General features: G+C 38.8%; 1 protein-coding gene across 2 annotated transcripts; it reads right to left on the minus strand.

The window, feature by feature from the left end:
- Positions 1–264: 264 nt before the first annotated feature.
- On the minus strand, positions 265–23,843 carry AspRS-m (aspartyl-tRNA synthetase, mitochondrial). Of its 2 annotated transcripts, none has more exons than XM_089836834.1 (17): positions 23,613–23,843; positions 19,398–19,579; positions 16,760–16,858; positions 16,596–16,694; positions 16,396–16,519; positions 16,276–16,322; positions 13,233–13,304; positions 12,527–12,631; positions 11,079–11,249; positions 5,916–6,014; positions 5,503–5,574; positions 4,571–4,726; positions 3,834–3,939; positions 3,675–3,757; positions 2,882–3,001; positions 2,746–2,821; positions 265–520 (listed from the first exon to the last, which is right to left on the minus strand). In XM_089836834.1, the coding sequence occupies exons 1-17, from the start codon at positions 23,797–23,799 to the stop codon at positions 375–377; spliced, it is 1,944 nt and encodes a 647-aa protein (XP_089692960.1). In that variant the 5' UTR covers positions 23,800–23,843; the 3' UTR covers positions 265–374. The 2 variants fall into 2 exon arrangements, with proteins under 2 accessions (XP_089692960.1, XP_089692961.1); XM_089836835.1 differs by having other exon boundaries at positions 5,515–5,574; positions 23,613–23,842.

Raw genomic sequence — 23,843 nt, forward strand, 5'->3', positions numbered from 1 at the left:
AGGGATGTACAATCCGTTATGTATGGGCGGGGCCTATATCAAACTTATCTTCCATCAAATATAGCTCTACTGAGCATGCGTGAAGTTCGTAGCATTATCAGAATGGGCATCTACCGTAGAAACAGACGTTCAAGCAGACGACAGCCTAATCACTACTCCAGGAAATAGTAACACTACTACTAAAAAATATAGTTCTTGAGTCTTATAGACACGCCCATACATAACGGATTGTACATCCCTTTAACAAAATAAACGAGTCTTCAGTGACACACTTAAAATATTTACTTTCTGCAAAATAACGCTACTCGATCGCCAAGCATAAGTGCTCAATTGAGTAATTGGACTATTTATTTTATTGTTCGGCAATAGCTTTATTAAAGAAAATAAAGTTGTTTATCTTTAGCGTTGATAGTAGCGGGAGCACCAGACATTGGGTCTTTCCCGTCAAATGATTTTGGAAATGCAATCACTTCTCGGATATTTTTTTCTCCACACAGCTTACTAATTAAACGGTCCAAACCTAAATAAATATTTATTTGAAAATAAATTATTCGTCAAGTTATCTATTAAAGGGAGGGTTAATGCTAGGGAGTTTTTATTCCCCCAAAAAGATAAAGTATACATGTTCCAAACGCCCCCTAGCAGCAGCTACTTTCCCTAACAGGAAGTTATAAGAAAATTGGACCAAATATCACGTGTCCTATGACGTCAAAATTAAAATCCTGCCTAACTTGAGCGCCGCCATCTTTAAAATCCGCAAAAACCATTTATTTTGCATGGAGATGGCGCCATATCTACATCCGTTTTGGTCCAATAAATTGGGGGAATGAAGAGGGGGAATCAAGGAATAATTCGGAACATGTAGTTGGCGATAGCAAGACATGGGAAACACGGTAAGTGAACAATCCCTAGCGTTAGTTAATCCATGGTTAATTCAAATCTTGGCTGTGGTTTAGTTCAAACAAATGCCACTAGATGCTCCCATCGTCGAGGGGTGGAGCTTAGTGTTCGTACGGGGTAAAAATTTAATCGGGGTGGGGGGCAGGTTATCCCCGAAAAAAACAAGTCGGGGTCGGGGTAAGACATCGCATGCTGAAAATTTTTGGAAAAATGATAAAAAAATCGTTAAATTTCTGGGTGTTTGGAAAGAAGCTTTATTAATATACAAATTCGAATTCAGTCTCTGAGAGACTCATCACTCATATTATCAGTCTCCGGCTCTGTCGGGGTCGTTGGCAGTGGCAAAACCCATGGGGTATCAAGATTTAGCTAGTAGGCAAGAAACTGTAAAAAAGCCCAATAAATTCCGACTTTCCGAGCTACGCAGCTAAGATTCCCACGAAAGACCACTGCCATTACAAAAGACGGGGGAGGGCCGCCGATCCACGAGAGGGAGGATGGTGAACTTTGGAATTTTCGTCACTGTTTTTACTGTATTTTGTTTGTTATTAGTTACCCCCTTGCCCTTTTTTTCATAAAGAAGAAGCGGAGCACTTATTTGAGACGAATGAGATGATTGTTTTTGGCGCAGGACAAAAAATAATTGGCTAAAAATAATCTAACCAAAATCTAACCCCGAAAAAAACCCCGACTACATTTCACATGTTAGGTACTGGGGTCGGGGTCGGGGGAAAAAGTCGGGGATCCCCGGTTTTCGGGGTCGGGGTCGGGGTCCCCGTACGAACACTAGTGGAGCTGACTGGCCTACAAACTAGTTATAGCTCGACCGCCCTATTGGACCAATTCTGATTGGTGCATGCCTTGGGAAAGGTAAAATTGGTGTACAGAAGATTAGCTAAGATGTTATAGGCGCAAAGGAGCTGACTCTTGCTTTAATACACTAACAGGAGCAAATGATCTGGTGTAATTACAAGTTGCAAAGGCAAAATTGCCCCCCCCCTAACCTTTCTCTCACCCTAGTAAAAAGCCCGTTGTGTTGGTAGCACACCTAAGGCCGTAAGTCGGAACTAGAATCTTTCAATAACAATAGCAATCTGGCAGGCCTTTTTCACAGTTGGTCATGGTATAGCCAAGAAGCGACATCTAGTTTACTAGGGAGAAGTTATAAATTCGCGCCTGCACATTTCTAGCTCTTTATCTCCAGTCCAAACGTAGGTCCGGAGTTAATCCCCGCCTCTAAATTACAACCAGCATCTCATTGGTTCTTGAAAACTCACGTCAGCCATGGATTAACTAACGCTAGGGATAGTTCGTTCCCCCAAAAAGATAACGCATGCATGTTCCAAATGCCCCCTAGCAGCAGCTACTATCCCTAACAGGAAGTTATAAGAAAATTGGACCAAATATCACGTGATCTATGACGTCAAAATTGAAATACTGCCTAAATTAGGCGAAAATATTTATTTTGCCGAGAGATGGCGCTATATCTACACCCGTTTTGGTCCAATAAATTGGGGGAATGAAGAGGGGAATCAAGGAATAATTCGGAACATGTAGTTGACGATAGCAATACATGGGAAACCCAGTTAGTGAACAATCCCTAGCGTTAGTTAATCCATGCGTCAGCACGACAAGAATGACGAAAATTAGGTTTTTTCCGACTGAGGAGAGACGAAATAACCCAGCCTCCTTTTACGTCCCCCCTTGTATTTTGAAAGGGGGATTGGCACTATGGTGCGCGAATACTTATATTAGGCATCTTATACCTTCTCCCTAGTAAACTAGATATCCCTTCTTAATTGGTATAGCTCTGGTATTCTTTTCAAAAATGGGCAAATTACTCACCTAAAGCGATTCCAGCATGAGGGGGGCAACCAGATTCCAAAGCATCAAGAAAATACTGGAGCTCAACAATATTTTCCTAAAATTAATACGCGCATAAGTCAATGTAATTTTTTTTCTTTCTCTTTTACTTAAGCACCTTCAGAATATTTTGGAGAACATATTTTTGAATTTCGGCATTATTAATGCGAACAGAGCCACCACCAACTTCGTCCCCATTTAAAACGAGATCGTAATGTTGACCTCTGATTTCTGTAAGCTAGAATACACGAGTCAGATTTAATTTAAGTCTCGGCTATGTATTCGATTTAGCAGACGACACTAAACCAATGGCGGTCCAGTAATCATCGTTTTTAAAGGGAATGCGAATTTAAAATATCATATCATATTTTACCACGAAAGTGGTATTATGTTACACTTTCAAGTCTCTACACATTCAAAATATCAAGTTTTTAATATAATTGAATTATTAAAGTTTCTATTTTTAAAATCCATTGAAAAATCATGAAAACTCTGCAGTTTCGATATATCAATGATTTTGTCTTGTTGAGCTTGTTCGCCCGTTTCATGACATCACTATGACGTGAGGGGGAAAAACGCGGGAATCCTATACGCGACTCGGGCTTCTCGCCAGTCTAAACTCTGGGTCTGATAGCGGAGAGAGTGGCGCCATCTCACGTGAAAAATATCTATCTGTGACGTCAGCCAAAGGGAAACGTTTCAGCCTTTCATAAAAAGCGGATTTCAAATAATTTCATATGAAGCATTTTCAAATGCATATTGCGGCCAAATAAGCAGCAGAAATCGGAGGGAGAATTAAAACCTTGATATTTTTGAATTCACAGAAATTAATTCTATCTTTTGTTATATAAAGCAGACGTTTTTCAAACGAAGCTTCTCATTCCCTTTAAGACTAAATAAAAATTTCATACCTTCGTTGATTCATAAATTTTGTTGATGTCATCAGGGTGTGGTGCAGTAAATGGGTGATGAACTGATTCCACACTTCCTTTTTCTAAATGAAATTTAATTGCAAATATTTTAATCCTTACTATTTTCATGTTAAAATGTTCACAAACATTGACACTAACCAGACATTTCAAATAAGGGAAAATCAGTTATCCATAAAAATTTCCATGATTTTGGAAATTCAATGAATTTGCAAATAGTTTCCCTAATTTTGCCCAAAACTTGGCACTGTTAATTAAGTTAAAAGATCGTTTAAGACAGTATTAATTAAGATTTTAGAGAAACTTTCAACAGAGAGAATTTATAATAGGGAGTGGAAACTGAGGAATATAATGAAGCTCAAAAATCACGTGATCATCAAAACTCGCCAGGTCTATTTCCGGTGCTATTTTTTGTGGCCCCTCCCTCTAGGGTGGGTGTAGAAGGTTGCGGGAGGGTCTCTAGGGGGAGATGGACACTACCTGACTTAAAATATCTCCAGATGGCGCCAGTCGCACTCGAAATCGCGAACCCTTATTGGGAAATTGTACAACCAATAGGGACTTGGCAGTACTACGTCATTCAACGTCAGGATACCTTCCACTAGCGCTAAAAAATTTACCAGGAGGAAGGGCTTATATAGCTTTCATTCTGTTAAAAAAACATACCATAATGGCGCTGGGGGCGGAGTTAAGCCCGAATTGCCAAGTCCCTATAGTGTTTTAGGGCAAACTTTAAAATTAAAGGAGTGTCATGTGACCCGAAATTTATCATTCCAGTTATAGCAACGCAGCCTTCTTGTTTGAGCTACATTTTATTTAGCACTGCCAAGGGCAAGAGCTTCCACTCCCTATTATAAATTCTCTCTGCTTTTAATTACCGATTTATCAATAGTACTACTCGAAGCCAAGTAGATTAATTGGTCATGTTTCGCTTCGAGATTTTCGTTTAGTTCTTGTTGAATATTAGTTGAAACATATTTAGAAATTGAAGATTTCCATGACATGTCATTATTTATTTCAATGGTATGCAAACGCTGTGAATATTAGTAACAAGAATAAAAAAATGGCGGTGTGAAAATTAATTCACGAAAATGTCACTTGAAATCATTAACTAATCATGTTTTTGGCTCAATGGGAGCTAGTCAGGGTTCAAATTAAAAACCCACGGTTTTTTTTGGGTTTTACCCACCTAGAGATGCGAGTCGGTAATTTACAAAATACCGCGTAAATTACTGATTTATATCTTACCGTAATTTTAAAATGGTAATTTACCGGTAAATTAGGTAAATTACCGCGGTAATAGGCCTGAGAAAATATAAAATACCATAAATTAAGGTAATTTTTCCTATTTTAATCGTTTATTTACCGGTAATTTTTCGGTAAATTACCATTTTTAAAAAAATTACGGTAATTTCACATCCACCATAAAAAACCCACTTAATAAAATCCATCACTAAGACCTTTTTGAATGCTAGAATAATATTTATTGTTTCAAAGTATCATTTACTGGGCTGGGTTTCCTTAAAAAAAAAAATAAATAAAACCTGGTGGTCTGGGGTTTTTTTTAAATAAAACCGAGTGGGGTGGCTTTTTTTAATAAAATCCGGTGGGCTGGGTTTTTTTTTTAATAAAACCCGGTGGGCTGGGGTTTTTTTTTTTCGAACCCTGGAGCAAGTCGCTTTCGAATTAACAAGCAACTACTTGGAGCACACATAGTTATTTAGCCCCGCCCCTTTAATTCAACTAAATATTTCTATTATACACCATATTAATGATTTCAAGCAATACTCTTATTAATTTCAAACAAGACTTTTATTCTTACTACTTCCGAAAATTTTGATTTAAAAAGTTCCTTCAACTCCTTTTTCGCCTCATTAGTAACCTGTTAAAATTAAATGAAATTACTGGTTTTTAGAAATTTTCAAGTAAATTTTCCATAATTTTTAACTTAAAGGAACTGTAAAGTAGGCATCAGCGGATGAGTAAAACTGTTTTGAAATACCTAAGTCAGAGTCATGCAACCGAGGAGATTCGTGGATCAATGAAACTTAGCTCTAAAACTACATCTTCGGGAAATTGGCACTGCAATCTCGCGTATGAGAGGACTAGGTGTAAAATCCCACTCTATGTGGGACTCTTTGGATCGTGACGTGTGACGTATTTCAAGTAATTTTTACCCACCAACCGATGCCTGCTTAACAGACCCTTTAATGTGATTTGTACCTCATTCTTATCAAAGACAATGGCAGTGTAATATATCTCTCCATTCGATTTAAAAAATTGACAATCGGATTTATTTATGATAGAAGTAATATTTTGAATCTAAATAAATACAAAATTTAATTCACCAATAGATTTCAGCATTTTTAGTCCTATATTTTCCTAAAAAAAAAAACATTTTTTTTCCTATAAAATCCTGTAATTCCATAAAAAAAACAACTATTCTTCATATAAGGGATTAAAATTTTTGACTGGGTTCCCTGGACTGACGATTCTTTATTTATCTCCTTAATTAATAATTTTTAGGGTCAGTATGCATAACTGTGGACACTTTTTGCATAACCTTGAATAACTTCCGTTGCTTATATGTTAGACTCAAAATTAAAAAAGCAATGGAGAGAAGCATTCTTAAGACACATTCTCACAAGTTTTCAACATTTTAAATGGAATACATTTTTCACAAAGTAGAGTTCCCCAAAGGACGAATTCGTGCTCAACTTTGGACACTTCTATGTAACTTTGGACGCCCCCTTCCTAACTTTGGACACCCCTTCCTAACTTTGGACAGCGAAAAAAGGGTGACTTGGGGACGCATTAGGCGAATCACAATTTCAAAAGTAAAAATATTAGGCCTGTGCGGGTAGTGGTTTTTGGGTTTCGGGTCGGGTACGGGTATTTAAAAAAACTTCCAATCGGGTATGGGGTCGGGTACCCGGATTTCTAACGGGTACTCGAATAATTAGGCCTAGCTAAACTACCATTTGTCGGGTGCTTTTCGGGTAGCAAAAAATCATATCGGGTACTTATCAGGATGAAATACTTTTATTTGTGAAAAAAATAAGTGTCATGAAAGACTTGGATACCATTATGGCGAAAAGTAGAAAAATAAGACGCTAAAGGTGGAATTCATAAACTTTGGACGCAACGCAATTTAGTACAGGCAAAGGAAGGGCGTCGTGCGCAAACTTCCGCCTTTTGCGCACGACGCCCTGCCTTTGCCTGTACTAAATTGTGTTGCGTCCGACGTTTATGAATTCCACCTAAGCTATTAGCGAGGATTGAAATAATGAATAATACTGAGCAGTGAGCATTGTGGAAAAGTTTACTCAAACTTAAGATCTTCTAAGTTCAAGAAACTTTGCCAAACCAATACCCGATTGTCCTAAGCCTTGTCACGGGTAATGAGCGGGAAAATTCAAATATTCGAATAATTTCGGGTATTAAGAAATTAAGTTTTCGGGTATCGGGTCGGGTACCCGACCCGATACCCGACCGGGTAATTTTCGGGTACCGGGTACTCGCACAGGCCTAAAAAATATAGGCTTAGGCCGACCTAGACGTATGCCTAAAATATATAAAAAATCAGAAATTTCTTTAAAACAAACTTTATTAAATATGGGGCTACTTATGTAGGTTTTTAGGGGTGAATAAAACGTTTCTTTTTAAGCCCAGTCCTACATCTACTAGGCCTATCGCGAGTTAATTAGTGTTAACAAACGGAGAAATCGGCCAGCATGAAAGTGTCCAAAGTTAGAAATTTGCCCAGGTGTTTTTAAAGCTGAATATTTCGTCGAATTTCCCGCGCAAGACAGTGTTTAAAATACGGATTATGAAGCCAAAAAGTTGCTCTTTCGAATGGTTTCTAGTTTGTTCAGGTATGATTTCTCTAATTTTCGTCAAACCTTATTTCCCGGGACCAAAGGGTTGACCCCCGTCAAATTTGGCCGTAATTTAAATGGACGAGTTTGGGCAGTGGGCTAATTTGGCTCGTAACGTAGTCGGATGTTATTCTACGACTTTGAAGTATTTTTTTCTAAATTCCTCACATTCTAAGCTTTAAAATAAGCTATTTCAGTATCAATTTGATGCATCCAGTAATTAATGAGTAAGTAAAGACATTTTCCTGGAAATGCTAATTCCTTCATTTTTGGTAAATATGAACTGTAAAATGTTCATTTCTAAAGTTTTATAAAAATCTGACGAGCGGTTATTGAATTATAATGAAAACAAAACGAGATTTAGAAAAGGCACCTTTTGTAAACATTGAACACGTGCAATATAGATCTGACGTCAAGAGAGGTGGCTCCGTTATTGGCTGGTATAATGCATTGGTTTGTTATGGGAAGGCGTGTCTAATTCAGTCCCTCTAAGATAATATTTCTGACTGGATACTACCAAGTACTACCGCGGCTAGTGAAAAACTCCCACACCGCTTCGGTTTCCTACTAAACCTCAATATTAGCCTTTTCACACCTTATGGCCGCGCATTAGCAGTTGCAATGTTTGACGCCATGAGTTTTACGCTTCTATGGAGTTAACTTGTAAAATAAACTACGATGGACGTGTTTTAGAACGTTAAGAAATAAACAGTGTTTGAGTTTGAGTTCTAATGGAACCGGTGCAATGATAATAGTTGGTTAAAACTCACTAAGCCTCGGCGACCGTATGGGATCATCATCGCTTCATCGGTTGACATCACCGATGCCGGGCGGCCGGGCCGAAAGCGCCGCGTTACCCCGCGTATAACACGCTCGTAAGCAGTAGGAGGCGAGATACTAACTGGTGGGAAAATATGGAAAGAAAAGTACCAATTTTACTACTATCAGAGCGGTCTAAATCCCTAAGCTATGACGTCAGACAGCAGAGACAAATTCAATTCTATTTGGCGGCAATTTTAGCACCTCTTTTTTTATCAATATTTGAAGTTAATTTTTAAATATTTAGAAGTGGATTTTTGGTGAAAATTTATTTTATTCTGAATGAGGACGTTGAAATCTATAGAAATGTATGATTTCTATAGAAATTTAAGGAGTAGTCAAAATGTCTTTACTTACTCTTTAAATATGATTTTTATAATAAAAGTGTCTAAAGTTGCAGCTGTCCAAAGTTAGGCACACTGACCCTAGTAGCTTTTTTTTAAAAAAAAGGATGATCTATGGACCAAATACCGATTTTAGGGTAGAAAAAAAGGCCTTGCAGATAAACAGCCAAGATTTCTAGAGACCTGGTGGGGGCCATGAGAAATACATCTTAAAACTATCAAGGAAAATAATAACGTAACGCAATAGAACCTTGTGATCTTCGGAATATCACAGACCCGCATGGACAACGAAGGCTTACGAGTCTAAGACTGTTCACGAGTCGAGATGAGCAAGCTTTTTAAAAGCTCGGCTCGAAAAAAAGGATAGAAATGCTATCCCATGTTTAGGAATGATGTGGTTCAGTAAAAACCGCTCGGTAAGAATGGAAGAAATCGTTAATTGCAAATTTCCCCACGCTTTATTTCATGTAAAAATACAATGGAACGCTATTGGTGGAGAGAAAAAATGCTAAAAGGAAAGCACCATTTCAGTGACTAAGCTCGAACTCGGCTTGCTCAAGCTCCGGAACAGTCTTACTTATGACGACTATACAGGGTGTTTCTGAAAAGTCCATCACAAATTAAGGGGCGTGTTTATGGGACCAAACTGAGCGGAAAGTACCAAAGAACATGGGGTCTACAACATTTAGTTTCGGAGATATGGCCCCCCAAACATTTGCCCCAAAAACGAGAAAATATCCCAAAATGTGGAGTAAGGGTTATTGCCATTACCCAACTTGTTTCGAAGTCATAGACAATTTCAATAGCCTTGAATTTGAGAAACACTACTGTAACTTTAGATAGCAGAAGGGTATTAAATGGGTAGAAGTACGCGTACGGCGTTAATGTAAAGCTAATACCAAGTGTCATAGTGTTTTAAGATTTCTCAGCACCCAGTAAAATGGTGGACCTCAACCTAGAGGGCAAGAAGTCCCAGAGGCCGTAGAAGACGAAGTCCTTACTATTTTCGAGGACGAACCAGAAGCAAGTACCCGCCAGGTGAGTAAGCGATTAGGCGTTGGTCACGTGCTCGTGTGGAAAATCCTCAAAAGTCACCAGTTTCATTCTTACCATTTTCAAAAGGTTCAAGGTTTGAATTCCGCGGACTACCCACGACGCATTGATAAACGCCATTGATTTCCCGCGTAGTCTGTTAGTCACAGACGAAGCTAATTTTTCGCAAGATGGTATTATTAACCTGCATAATAAGCATCAATGGTCCCAAAGAAACCCTCACGCAACGCTCGTTAAATCTTACCAAGTACAATTTAGTTTAAACGTGTGGTGCGGTATTGTAGGTGACAATTTAATTGGATCTTATTTTCTACAGCCCAGGTTAAACGGTGAGGCGTACCTACAATTCTTACAAGACGTTTTACCGGAATTACTTGACGACGTGCCCTTAGGTTTGGTGCGCAGAATGTAGTTCATGCATGACGGTGCACCACCACATTTCAGTCTCGCTGTCCGAGCTCACCTTAACGCGACGTTCCCTTTTCGGTGGATAGGTCGAGGTGGACCCGTGGAATGGCCTGCTCGATCACCCGACCTTAACCCGTGCGATTTCTTCCTTTGGGGCCACTTGAAGGACATACTTTATCAGAGTGAAGTACCTGATGTGGAAGAGCTTCGTCGACGAATCGTTAATGCCTGTCAAACTATTCGCGATACTCCAGGCATTTTGCAACGTGTTAGGGAATCGTTTGTAAGGCGTGTTCAAGTTTGCCTTAACGCGGGTGGTGAACACTTTGAACAATTCTTGTAGTAGTTATTTGTTACAGATTAAGAATGAAGAACTAATAAAAAATACATTTACATTGGGATCGTGTCATGGCGTTTTCTCTGTGACACATCAAACACTAACGTAATGAACAAACACAACCTTCAATCGCAACCATTTTACTGGGTGCTGAGAAATGTTAAAACACTATGACACTTGGTATTAGTTTAGCATTACCGCCGTACGCGTACTTCTACCCATTTATACCCTTCTGCTATCTAAAGTTACAGAAGTGTTTCTCAAATTCAAGGCTATTGAAATTCTCTATGACTTCGAAACAAGTTGGGTAATGGCAATAACCCTTACTCCACATTTTGGGATATTTTTTCGTTTTCGGGGCAAATGTTTGGGGGGCCATATCTCCGAAACTAAATGTTGTAGACCCCATGTTCTTTGATACGTTTCACTCAGTTTGGTCCAATAATCACGCTCCTTAATTTGTGATGGACCTTTCAAAAACACCCTGTATGTTAGTAAATTTTCTTAATTAAAGGTAAACTTTAATGTTTAAAAAACGCCACATTACTTTACTAAGATGACGAAGATCAGGTTTATCGGTTCCATATTGAAGTATAGCCTCTTGGTATGTCATTTTTGGAAATGGAATATCCAATTTATCAGGCCATACATTTTGTAGCGTGTTTTCAATTAAAGCTATGATTCCATCAGCGGTGACAAAAGACATCTCCAAATCTAACTGTATAAAATAAGTTGTTGCATTGCGCATTGCACCGGTATCCACATTTAAAGGGAGATTGAAATGTTCAGACAACTATTTTTCAATCAATTAACATTGATAAAATAACATCAAAATAATTAATAAAAATTACCAAAACATTTCCGTTAATTTATATATTTTTGCAAGTTTCCGAAGTCGACTTTTAAGCCTAAAACTGTTTTTATAATAAAAACGGAGGTAATGCAAGTGACCAATTAGAAACCTTCATCTCAAGTCAGTGCTTTATTCCGCGATTAAAAGCATGCGAGCAGGGCCGGAAATAAGGGAAATTTCTTATAGGACAAGTGTCCAGTGACGCCCCCTTTGATTGGAAAAATTATAGGACATTGTCCACTGGAGTGTGCAAAAATAGTGTCGCATCTTCATAGTCAAACTATCAAAACTTCGGAAAATTTATTGGTCAAATGTCCCGGGACCCTCTTAGTTTTTAGAAAAATTATGGGACATTTTAAAATTTTATTGGACAGTGTCCAGTGTCCTGTACTTATTTCCGGCCCTGCATGCGAGCTTCGCTTCGAGTTTCTATTTGTTAACTCCTCTTTTTTTTTGAAAAAAAAATAGTGTAGAAAACATGGATGAAGGATGCGCGTGAACAAACATTCGAAGCTCAACAAGATGTGCAACTCCCTACTAGCCGAAACTAGCGCCGTCTGGCTACCAGCGCTGGAAAGCCTCGCGTGAAAAATAAAAATACTAGACATAAGCAGCTCTAAGTCGCTGGGTCTCCTTGTGTTAGTGGTAGGAATCCTCCACGCCTGTAACAGCTGTCGGTGGCGACTTTTTGATAAAACCGGGTCAAATGAAGAGAAACTCGAAGCATAAGTCGCGTGCTTTTAATCGCGGAATAAAGCGCATGAGGCGTCAGTCGTTTAAGCAAATTTAACCTTGCCAAAGGCAGGAGGCAATCAGAACTCGTCCATGAGGGCGGAGCTAAAACTAGCCTACACTAAGCTTAGATGGCTAGCTAGTCGACTCCACCCCTCGACTATGGGGGCATCTAGTGGCATATGTTTAAACTAAACCACAGCCGAGACTTAATTGTTTAATTGGTCACTTGCATTACTTCTGTTTTTATTACAAAAAAAAACAGTCTTAGGTTGCAACTTTTGAAAATTTTATAAAATTAACGGAATGATTGTTTTATTAAGTTTAATCAATAAGTTGGATAGACCGATTAAAAAAAATGGTTGCCAAACCAGTTCATTCTACAAATTAAGTTCCTACAAATATGATACCTGCGTAAATTCTGGCTGTCTGTCCCTTCTTGTTGTCTCATCTCTGTAACATCTTGCAATTTGAAAGTATCGGTCAATGGCTCCCACCATTAGCAGCTGCTTAAACTGAAAAGGCAGCCAACTAAGTTTAAATAATGCAAAGCGCGGGTCACGTGATTCCCCTATGTTCTGACTTTCCTTACAAACTCCAGCTTTGGCTTGGCGAAAGCTAGTGGGCGGGATCTATAGATGCACTTAAAAATCCCGCCCACAAATGCCTTCTGCCTTTGCCAAGCCAAATAATGATAATTACTTTGTAATTAAGATATCATTTATTCTGTTAAATATTTTTTCCTTTTATATTTAGAAAAAGGCTGTTCTTTTAAGGTAAAATCAAGAAGGGATATCTAGTGTTACAAGGGAGAAGGTATAAGATGCCAAAGTCCCAGTCCCCCTTTCAAAATACAGTGGGGGGGGGGCGTGAAAGGAGGCCAGGCTATTTCGCCTCGGAGTTTTCAAGAACCAATAAGATGCTGGTTGTAATTTAGAGGCGGGGATTAACTCCGGACCTACTATACGTTTGGGCTGGAGATAAAGAGCTAGAAATGTGCAGGCGCGAATTTATACTTTCTCCCAAGTAAACTAGATATCGCTTCTTGGTATAATATTATATTATGCTACCTGAACTTTTCCTTATAATTCTTAAAAATTTGGAACGACACTTTACCTGTTGTGGGCTCTGGGTCAAAGAATAATATCTTCCTTGTAACTGAGTTGGAACCAAAAACTCTTGCGCTCCCTAAATAATATTATAAATACAAATTGACTATTCAGTTAAAGTTCGACTAGCATAAATTCAGGGTCTATTAGGCGTTGGCACTGCAGCTTTCTCTATCCCACCTTATTTAAAAAATATACTCTCAATTTTACCAGAAGTCCATTAAATAAATTAGCCTAGGAAGTAAACAATTACAATAGCTGGTATAGCGTACGTCTCTGCTAGGGTAAAGCAAGTAGTCCACTAAACCTTGGGAAACCGTACCGTTGACGTAACATCACGTATCCAAATACGAACAGAACGCCATCTGATAACGTTTCTTAAACGATGCTTTCGGACTTAGGTAATGGACGCCCTCTTTCGGATGATTTACGTACTTAAAATTGTAACGATACGGTTACCCAAGGCTAAGTGTGGACTACTTGCTTAAAGGAATAGCGACGTGATTTAAAAATTATCTCAAATCTAAAGAAAACCTTACTTTTTTGAGAGTTTAAACTCTTCTGATTCCAAAAATAGGCTTGATAAATATTTAAATATGAAGGAAAACACAGAAAAAACACTTTGAAAACTTGAAATTTGGGGGGCAAAAGCAAATTTGCGGAGAAAATTTTTGGCGGGTTTTCTCCTTGCTACGTCACTCACGGCATCTCGCGGAAAAGCCAAGCGCGCGCGCCCGAGACTCCCGAGTCTACTAATGCCGCTAAAATAGGCTTAACGCGGCGCTGAGACACTAACACGCGTCACGTGAGCGACATCTAGAGTGAAAGTTTCTCCTTACTACGTCATCAAGCGAAACAAAATTTTAACTAGGCCTTTTCCAAACACTAAACTTTGATTGCAATTTTACAAATTTCTACGAAACCAAATACAAAAGTAAACATATCATAATAAACTAGATTTTTCAAGGATTTTTTTAGCATTTTAAGTTTGTGGATGACGAAAATTATGTCACTAACACTTTAAGAACTCCTACTAACTCAATGGATAGGGGGTTAAATTTTTCCCCCTTTCCTAACACTGTTAGAAATCACGAGCTCCTCTCTAGGAAGACTTTCTTGACGTGAGCGGGGCGTGACTTCTTCAGCCCATGAACGCTAGATCTCTAAAGGGTAGATTGTTTGCTTTATAAAAAAATAAAAAAAAGGACTGGCCACGGTCTTTAAAAAGTTTTTTTTTCAATAGGTTTATAAAGAGTCATAAAAAACTGAATGACCTTGACTGTTCTAGAATTCACACCCCCAACCCTTCTCCTGATTCTATGCTAAAGAGGGCTCGGTTTTACAGTGGAAGGGGGCGTTTCCCGGTCCCTTTAGAGATACAGTGTTCATTTTCAGCCAATAGTTTTTTCTCTCAATAGGGAAAATTTTGGCGTACGAGTCGCACCTAAACTGGAGATCTGAGAAAAATTATCGCGAGGTGGCGAATGTGTCGCCGTTCTTCAGTATTGCTACACAAGAGAGGGGAGTCCCAAACCCCGCTTTTGGTTACTTCCTTGGCTAATTTAATGAACTTCTGATTTTATTTATATCCCATCAAAAACCACCATCAAGTGCCTAGAAAAATGTTAAGAAATACTCGGTGACCTATGAGGAGGGGTATTTTGAAATATAGGAGATTCTAAATATTTTTCTCCTTGCTTGGTATTAATACTAGGCTTTAACTATTCGCGAGTACTAGGCTTAACTATTCGCGAGTAATAGGTTTAACTATTCGCGAATACTAGGCTTAACTATTCGCGAATACTAGGCTTGAACTATTCGCGAATACCAGGCTTGAACTATTCGCGAATACCAGGCTTGAACTATTCGCGAATACCAGGCTTGAACTATTCGCAGGGTTGGCAACTACCTATCCAGTCCGGTTTAAACCACCTGGTTTAATCCGGATTAATCCACTTAAAAAAATCCACCTAAAATATCCGGCTTAATTATGAATGGGGAAAAATCAAATTTGTGCCATAAAAATAATTAAAATGCAACCAGAAACAATTAAGGCAAATATACATGAAGCGATAACTAAAGATTATTTATTATAAATGATAAAACTAATAGTTTTGTTACCAGTTACTGTCCAGTTTCAGCTTACAATATTTTACCAGTATCACTCGAACTTAAAGCATAGCGTGGTTCCAGTGGATCCCCTACAGGTTGACTTTCCTTACGAACTCCAGTTTTGGCTTGGGAAAGCTAGAGGCATTTGTGGGCAGGATTTATACGTGCATGTATAAATCCCGCCCACTAGCCTTTGCCAAGCCAAACCCGGAGTTTAGAAGGAAAGTCCCTTTGTAAGGGATCCACTGGAGCCGCGCTAGTGTTAGGCTCGTGCACTCAGGAAAGAAATAGATTTCATGAAAACATTTTAGCAGTTAAACGATTTGATATTGGAACCGAGGCTAGGGGTCGGGTCGGGGAGTGCCCCAAAACTTAAATAAGAGCTAAACAGAAGTACTTTGCCTTCAAAAAAATCTAAAATGACTCATTTTTTAAAAAATCCGGATAAATCCAAAAAAATCCGGTTTAATCCAATAAAAACCACTGGTCTGGATTTTATTCAAATTATCCGGATTTTTGCCAACCCTGACTATTCGCGAATACTAGGCTTGAACTATTCGCGAATACCAGGCTTGAACTATTCGCGAATACCTGGCTTGAACTATTCGCGAATACCAGGCTTGAACTATTCGCGAATACCAGGCTTGAACTATTCGCGAATACCAGGCTTGAACTATTCGCGAATACTAGGTTGAACTATTCGCGAATACTAGGTTGAACTATTCGCGAATACTAGGCTTAACTATTCGCGAATACTAGGTTTAACTATTCACGAATACTAGGTTTAAATAGTCGCGAATACTAGCCTTAACTATTCGCGATTACTAGGCTTAACTATTCGCGATTAATCGAGTAGTAAAAACTTTACATAGGCCTAAGTATTTGGTATTCGATTCGGTATTTGTTAAGGTAGTTATGCCAAGTAAATAGTTACCTACTCCAGGAGTTCTCCGAAAAAGTGTTGGCGTTTCCACATCAACGAAACCTTAAAAGATTTCTAATTAGTAACAATAAATTACAGAAAAGGGTTAATTATTCATTCATAGCAACTTAATTACCATGTGCATTTGACAAGTAATTTCTTATATCTAGAACGAATTTTGAACGAAGTCTAAGATTACTTTGCAATTTAAAGTCTCGCAGATTTAAGTAACGAAACTGAAGCCGAGTCGATTCTTTCGTCTATCAGAAATAAAATTGAATGCAATTTTAAAAATAACAACCTCTTAATTGCATTGATAATTAAATTAACACTAACTTGATTAAAGTCTCTTATTTGAAAAGGCATATTTGCTTTACATGGCCCGAGTACTTCAATTTCCGTAGCTATTACCTCTACTTCGCCCGTTGGAAGTTTCTAATTAATTAATTAATAGTTTAATTGGATTATTTAATTAATTTCAAATGCCAAGGCTTAATTACAGGGTTGACTTGCGTTTCTGGTCTTAGCTTGACCTTCCCTTTTACTTTCAGAACAGTTTCGAAGTGTATGTCAGTTAAAAGGGTCTTTGCATTATCCAACTGCGTAGAAATGTTTTAACAATTTGTTAGAGGTGTGCGGGTAGTGAATTTTCAATTTCGAATCGGGTTCGCGGGTACTCAAAAACATTGTTTTTGGTTGGGTATCGAAGCGGGTATTCGGGTAATTACTGGCTTAGAACCATTTTGCCCCTAAGCCGGCAAAATTTTTTTTAACCAACTTGCGGCGGGTTTAGAATTTTTTCACTATTTTTTCCGAACTCCCCGTGGCCTAATTAGTCAGAATCAAGTGTTGGTTGGGTTAGGTAGGTAAAGTAAAATCCTACCATGGTTGTCGGGTATCAAAAGTTAGGGCCCAAAATTTTTCGGGTAATTAGGGTTAAATAAATAGACACTTCCTTAAAAAAATATTTTAGTACACAATTTTTACAGTTATATCAGGGAGGAAGTAAGGAGAGTCGACTCCGGTAGTTTCCGTAAACGTCCGGTAGAGGCATGACAGAAGCGTTGCAGAAGCTAGTGCTTCTAGCGGCCTCTAGCTCTCGTACGGAACATAATTAGATGCACGGGGGGCAAGGGACTAGTTTCCCCAATGTTAATATCCCCCAGTTTTTCCGTACGACAAAAAGGGGGCGCCACGGTCGCGTTTCGAAAATCGGGTACTACAGCCAAAGCTAGAGTCGGCTATCCTTGTTTCATCCATGGTTATATGTCAATTCTAGGTTCTTCAATGTATGGTCTTTCTTAAAGGGGATGAGAAGCTTCGTTTGAAAAACCTCTGATTTATATTGCAGCGGTTTCGCCCAGAAACCGTTGCAGACGACAAAAGGGACAGACATATTCCTCGGAATATGTCCGCTCCTTTTGCCGTCTACGTCACCTCCTTCTTCCTTCTCTCTACCCCCCCTTATTATTTTATATATAAGCGCGTGTAAGACCCACGACTCTCTCTCTCTCTTGTTCCTGTTCTTCACGTCAACTCCAAGGAAGACGTCTTCAGGGAGAAGCTCCGTCCCGCGACCCGCGATAAATTAGTTTTGTACTCGCGCCGTCGTCCTTTTGGAATCGTCGTGAAAGTTTTCTTTTGTAAATTTAAAAGTGTATTAAATTCGTTTGACTTCAACATGAGCAGAAGGTATGATGATTTCTTTTATTGAATTCCAACGGGAGGAAGTTAATTAATTAGGCCTATCTTAAAATTCCCGTTTTTAAGACTTAACGTTGTCACGAGGTCCCCCTTTACTAACTTAGGGCTACCTAACGTCCTGTGACGGAATTCCCCCTTTTCACGACCGGCCAGTTTAATTTTCCCCGGGGTAGTCCGTTGCAATATAACAAAAGATGGAATTAATTTCTGTGAATTCAAAAATATCAAGCTTTTAATTCTCCGATTTCTAATTATTATTTGGCAATATGCATTTGAAAATGCTTCATGTGAAATTATTCGAAATCCACTTTTTATGAAAGGCTAAAACGTTTCCCGTTGGCTGACGTCACAGATATATTTTTCACGTGAGATGGCGCCACTCTCTCCGCTATCAGACCCAGAGTTTAGACTGGCGAGAAGCTCGAGACGCCTATAGGATTCCCGCGCTTTTTTTCCCCCCTCACGTCATAGCGATGTCATGAAACGGGCGAACAAGCTCGACAAGACAAAATTATTGATACATATCGAAACTGAGTTTTCGTGATTTTTCAATGGATTTTAAAAATAGAAACTTATTGGTTCAATTATATTAAAAACTTGATATTTTGAAAGTAGAGATTTGAAAGTGTAACATAATACCACTTTCATGCTAAAATACGATATGAAATTGAAAATTCGCATTCCCTTTAATCACCGATTCAAATTTTGCGGATAATCTAAATTATCTATAATATTGTTAGTACTTTATTATAAATTAAAGGAAAAGTTCGGGTAATATAACATTATACCTTAAAAGAACGGCCTTTTTCAAAATATACTAAAAAAATAAATTGAACCAAAGTTTCTATTTTTAAAATCCATTGAAAAATCACGAAAACTCAGTTTCGATATATATCAATAATTTAGTCTTGTCGAGCTTGTTCGCCCGTTTCATGACATCACTATGACGCGAGGAAAAAAAGCGCGGGAATCCTATAGGCGTCTCGAGCTTCTCACCAGTCTAAACTCTGGGTCTGACAGTGGAGAGAGTGGCGCCATCTGACGTGAAAAATATATCTGTGACGTCACCCAAAGGGAAACGTTGTAGCCTTTCTTAAAAAGTGGATTTCAAATAATTTCACATGAAGCATTTTCAAATGCATATTGCGGCCAAATAACTAGCAGAAATCGGAGGGAGAATTAAAAGCTTGATATTTTTGAATTCACAGAAATTAATTCAATCTTTTGTTATATAAATCAGAGGTTTTTCAAACGAAGCTTCTCATTCCCTTTAACTGATAATTTACAGAGCAAATTACAGTTTTTTTAAAATTATAGTAATTTCACACTACAATCAAGTATTAATAATCGAAAAATTATGCTGATATAAAAAAACCAGTAAGACCTCGGGGGCTAGGTTGTTTTGAACTGTGACAATTAATAACAAGTACTCACGTTAACTATAACTTGGACAACACCATATCCATCTCTCAGAGTGAAAAAGTTCATGCGTTTGAATTGCAGCCATCCACAAAGAACAACATCTTGATCTTCGTCAGCAGCTCGAAGTTCCCCACAAGTGTGGCTTCGATAACTGAATGTATTCTCGGGTTTCTTTACGGTAGTTGAAAATGAAGCTGATAGGGAGAAAAAAATAAAAACAGTTTCTTTCAGAACCATAGAGAAACAAGAGGAACAGTTGAATTTTCAGCTTTGACGCTTTTGAGTCCAGCTCAATGGAAGCACCCCTTCGCGTGTGTGATAGGGTTAGTCGCTTGTGGCGCCATCTACACGCGGCGGGATAAACTAAAATATTGCTAACCCCATGTTAACACTCGAAGTTTAGCAGCTTTGCCTTCTCTAATACTAGGCCTTGCGATAGGAATAAAAGGGGGGGGGGAGTGGCAATTAGGATTTCACAAATGGCGCGAGATGTCGCTTTTCTGAGGTTTTAAACTGGCGGCATATTCAAAACTATGGGAAATTGTTAGCAACGACGAAGTGTAATCTGCTAAGTTCGTCTCGAAAAAGAAAGGAAAAAACCGGTCAATAAACCGGTTCATGATGCTGAACGGTTTCCGAGTTTGAAAAATACTAGTTTAAATTTGGTGTATGTTTTGACACGTGTCAATGGCGTCTGCATGGAAATTTCAAACCCATCACAGCCCTTAGGTTTTTCCCAAAAACTGCCACTGCCAATGAAATGCCTTAAGTTTGATTTGGATTGCCCAATGAGCGAGCTTAGGAGAGGTAGGAGGAGATTTCTTTGGCAGCTGAATTCGGACACAGACATTATCTCCAATTTTTTAACTATCCACTTCTCTAATTTAGCAGACGATGTTCCCTGGTCAATGGCCATGGACCAAATTATTTAGTCCAGTTTAAAAAAATCCTTATTTCCCTTCCTGGTCCGCCATAAGCGAAAGACGTGACGTCATGCGAGACTGCGCAGTACGAATTTACTTTCGTCATCGCGAAAATTCGCCTCAGAAAAGAGCCATCTAACTCTTTTCTGAGGCGCAAATTCAAAATGTCACATAAAAAATGCTTCTGTTGTACATTTCAAGGCCAAGTATTAGAGAAGGCAGTGTAAGCAGCTTCGAGCGCGGTCAGTACTTGGGAGGGAGACAACGCGGGTTCGAATCCCGCCGGGGACGTTTTACATTTTATTAATTTCCATATTATTTAATAGAAGGAAAAGCGTTTGTAGGACGCAGAAATGTTTATTATCAGATAATTAAAACATTTGCAAGATGAAACATTACGGTATTTATTTTTAGTTCAAATTTAGTAGCTCCTTAATTCGCTCACCGATAGGGGCGCCACGTATCAAAAACCCTATCACACACGCGAAAGGGTGGGATTGAGATTTTAGTAGAGATGGGCCGATACCGATACCATATCGGTATCGGTACTGATATTTGGCCTTAACCGATATATCGGTATCGGTTAAAAATGAACCGATATTTTTTGAAGAAAATAAATACTTATGTTGACGCCATAAGACCTAAAATCTGAGACAGCACAGTTTTTCATCTATTTTTGGATAACGTAACTAGTGTCTAAAATGGGTTTGTCGTATGATAAGCCAGTTTTATAGTTTCAAGTACCGAAATTGGATCGAGAATCATCAATAGAGATGGGCCGATACCGATACCATATCGGTATCGGTTTGATATCGGTTTAATCGAAGGATCGGGTAAAATATCGGTATCGGTACGTATCGGTTTCCCAAGTATCGGATCATATCGGTATCGGTTTAAACTGGTATCGGCCCATCTCTAGATTTTAGACTCAGAATATCGCGAGACCCCCCTCGCAATAGTTTGTCTGAGTTCATAATAGTGTTCTAATGTCTATGTTCAGAACTAAAAGTAAAGAGGTAACGATCAAGACTGAAGTTTTGTATTCGAGATAAAGTACTACATTTAGTGCCCTCACAGTAGCGTCGCTAGGGTTTGAAATTTGGGGGGGGGGGCTATTCTGGGCACACTATTTGAAAGTTGTTCTTATTAGAAATTAAAGGAATAGCGACGTGATTTAAAAATTATCTCAAATCTAAAGAAAACCTTACTTTTTTGAGAGTTTAAACTCTTCTGATTCCAAAAATATGCTTGATTAATATTTAAATATGAAGGAAAACACAGAAAAACACTTTGAAAACTTGAAATTTGGGGGGGCAAAAGCAAATTTTGCGGAGAAGATTTTTGGCGGGTTTTCTCCTTGCTATGTCACTCACGGCATCTCGCGGAAAAGCCAAGCGCGCGCGCCCGAGACTCCCGAGTCTACTAATGCCGCGCGAATCTGAATAAAATAGGCTTAACAAGGCGCTGAGACACTTATAGGCGTCACGTGAGCGACATCTAGAGTGAAAGTTTCTCCTTACTACGTCATCAAGCGAAACAAAATTTTAACTAGGCCTTTTCCAAACACACAACTTTGATTGCAATTTTACAAATTTCTACGAAACCAAATACAAAAGTAAACATATCATAATAAACTAGATTTTTCAAGGATTTTTTTAGCATTTTAAGTTTGTGGGTGACGAAAATTATGTCACTAACACTTTAATAACTAAATATTGCATAATTGGTTCATTGGATGACGGGTGACGTAGCGGTTAGCGCTTTCGCCTAGCAACAAGAGGATCCTGGGTTCAGTCCCGGACTGTGCCACCGGGTGAAAATTTGGGAACAAACAACAAATCCTTCTGCGTAGAGTTTGCAAGTTCTCTCCCCGTTTGATATAAGGGAGTTTTCTAACGAGCGGTCTAACCCAGTTGGTCTCTCCTTTCCATTAAAACTTGCAGGGGTTAAAGGGACTGTAAAGAAGGCATCGGCGGGTGGGTAAGAATTATTTGAAATACGTCAGAGGCACGTGACCAAGGAGAGGTGTGGTTCAAAGAAGCTTTGTTCGTTTTATTTCGAAAACTACCACTTCATGGAATTGGCGCTGCAATCTTGCGAAAAACAAGGACTAGATGTACAGTTCCACTCCATGAGGAGTCTTTGTATCTTGGCATCACGTGATGTCTGTCACGTATTTCAAATAATTTTTACCCGCCCGCCGATGCCTTCTTTGCAGTCCCTTTAAAGGTAATAGTTAGTATAGGGCGCTGTAGGTTAGGTACGGGGCATAGGGGCTAGCCACCACCCCTCTATACAATGTAAAGGGACCCACCAGTAAATAAGCCACAGGCTTAGTGTGGAAATCCCTTCATAGACAAAGCCTAGATTATTATTATTATAGACCTTTATAACCAGCGTGGGAACTAAGGCGGTGGCACAGGGCAAATGACCAGTTTAAAAATTAAATCGGAGGGGGGGGGGAGTTAGTGGTCCACGGGACTACAATGAAAATTCAAGGGTAACCAGAGTCTAGACTAGTCTGGGAAAAAACACATTTGGTCCCAAAACCAGTATATTAATTGCTGGGATTATAGTTTTTAAATTCAAGAAGTGGGGGTTACTGGTCCTCAGGACCAGTTTATTATTTGCAAATCTATTGGAGAACAAATTAAGGCGTGGACCAGGACCAGTCCAGAGACCAGTTTATTATTTCAGACACTAGGGGGGGGGATCACTGGTCCCAAGGACAAGTTTAAAAAATATCCTTATTTCCCAGACTGTTTATAACTACTCGAAAATTTGTTTCAACGTGAAATTATTCGTATTCGCAGGCAATATTAAATTAGACACAGATGTATTTAATGTAATTTTAAAGTTACTTTCGTTCTCATTTTCTCAACCCAATAAAATTACTCAATAGACTAGTGGCGGTAGAGAGGGGCGTAGACTGTGTATCCCTCCATCTGGGCGCGTTCTTGTAAGAGGGGATACTGTGCGCTCCCAGTAGGGGGATGACACTGAGCTAAGAGATAGAAGGGTATGACGTTTGCATATGTAGTACCAGCGTGGGAAATAAGGCGGTGGCATTACTCTATAGAAAATGCCAATGGAAAACGGTATAAGAAGCTTTACTTTCACGGCGTTTTCAGTCGGATTTTAAGAGGTAATAGAGCAAATTATAGCTAAATTCAACACGGCAATAGAGTAGTGGCACTCCATGTTAATTTCTCATAGAGCGTAACGTAGCCAAAGGCAGGGAGGTGCCATTACTCTATTGAAAATTTACAAGGATTATTTAACCTAAACTTAATGTAGAACTCACCAACAGGATGCCAATGGTTTTTAACTGCTTTCAAGAAAGCAGAGTTTTTGGATTTCAATAAAATATGTGATTGTGAATTAGTAATTAAAGGTACAAAATTGCTCTTTAAAACATAATCCATAAACCTGTCAGACCTTTTCTTTAACTCAAAAAACCTCAAAAGATGTAACTTAAAACACCGCTTCATTGCTAGGTTTTTCTAAATTTAAAACACTGTTTACGGAAGGTAGA

Source organism: Phalangium opilio, unplaced genomic scaffold (assembly GCF_054372755.1).
Source record: "Phalangium opilio isolate 3A_F unplaced genomic scaffold, DU_Popi_V2 ptg000042l_1, whole genome shotgun sequence".
NCBI classification, from domain to species: Eukaryota; Metazoa; Arthropoda; class Arachnida; order Opiliones; family Phalangiidae; genus Phalangium; species Phalangium opilio.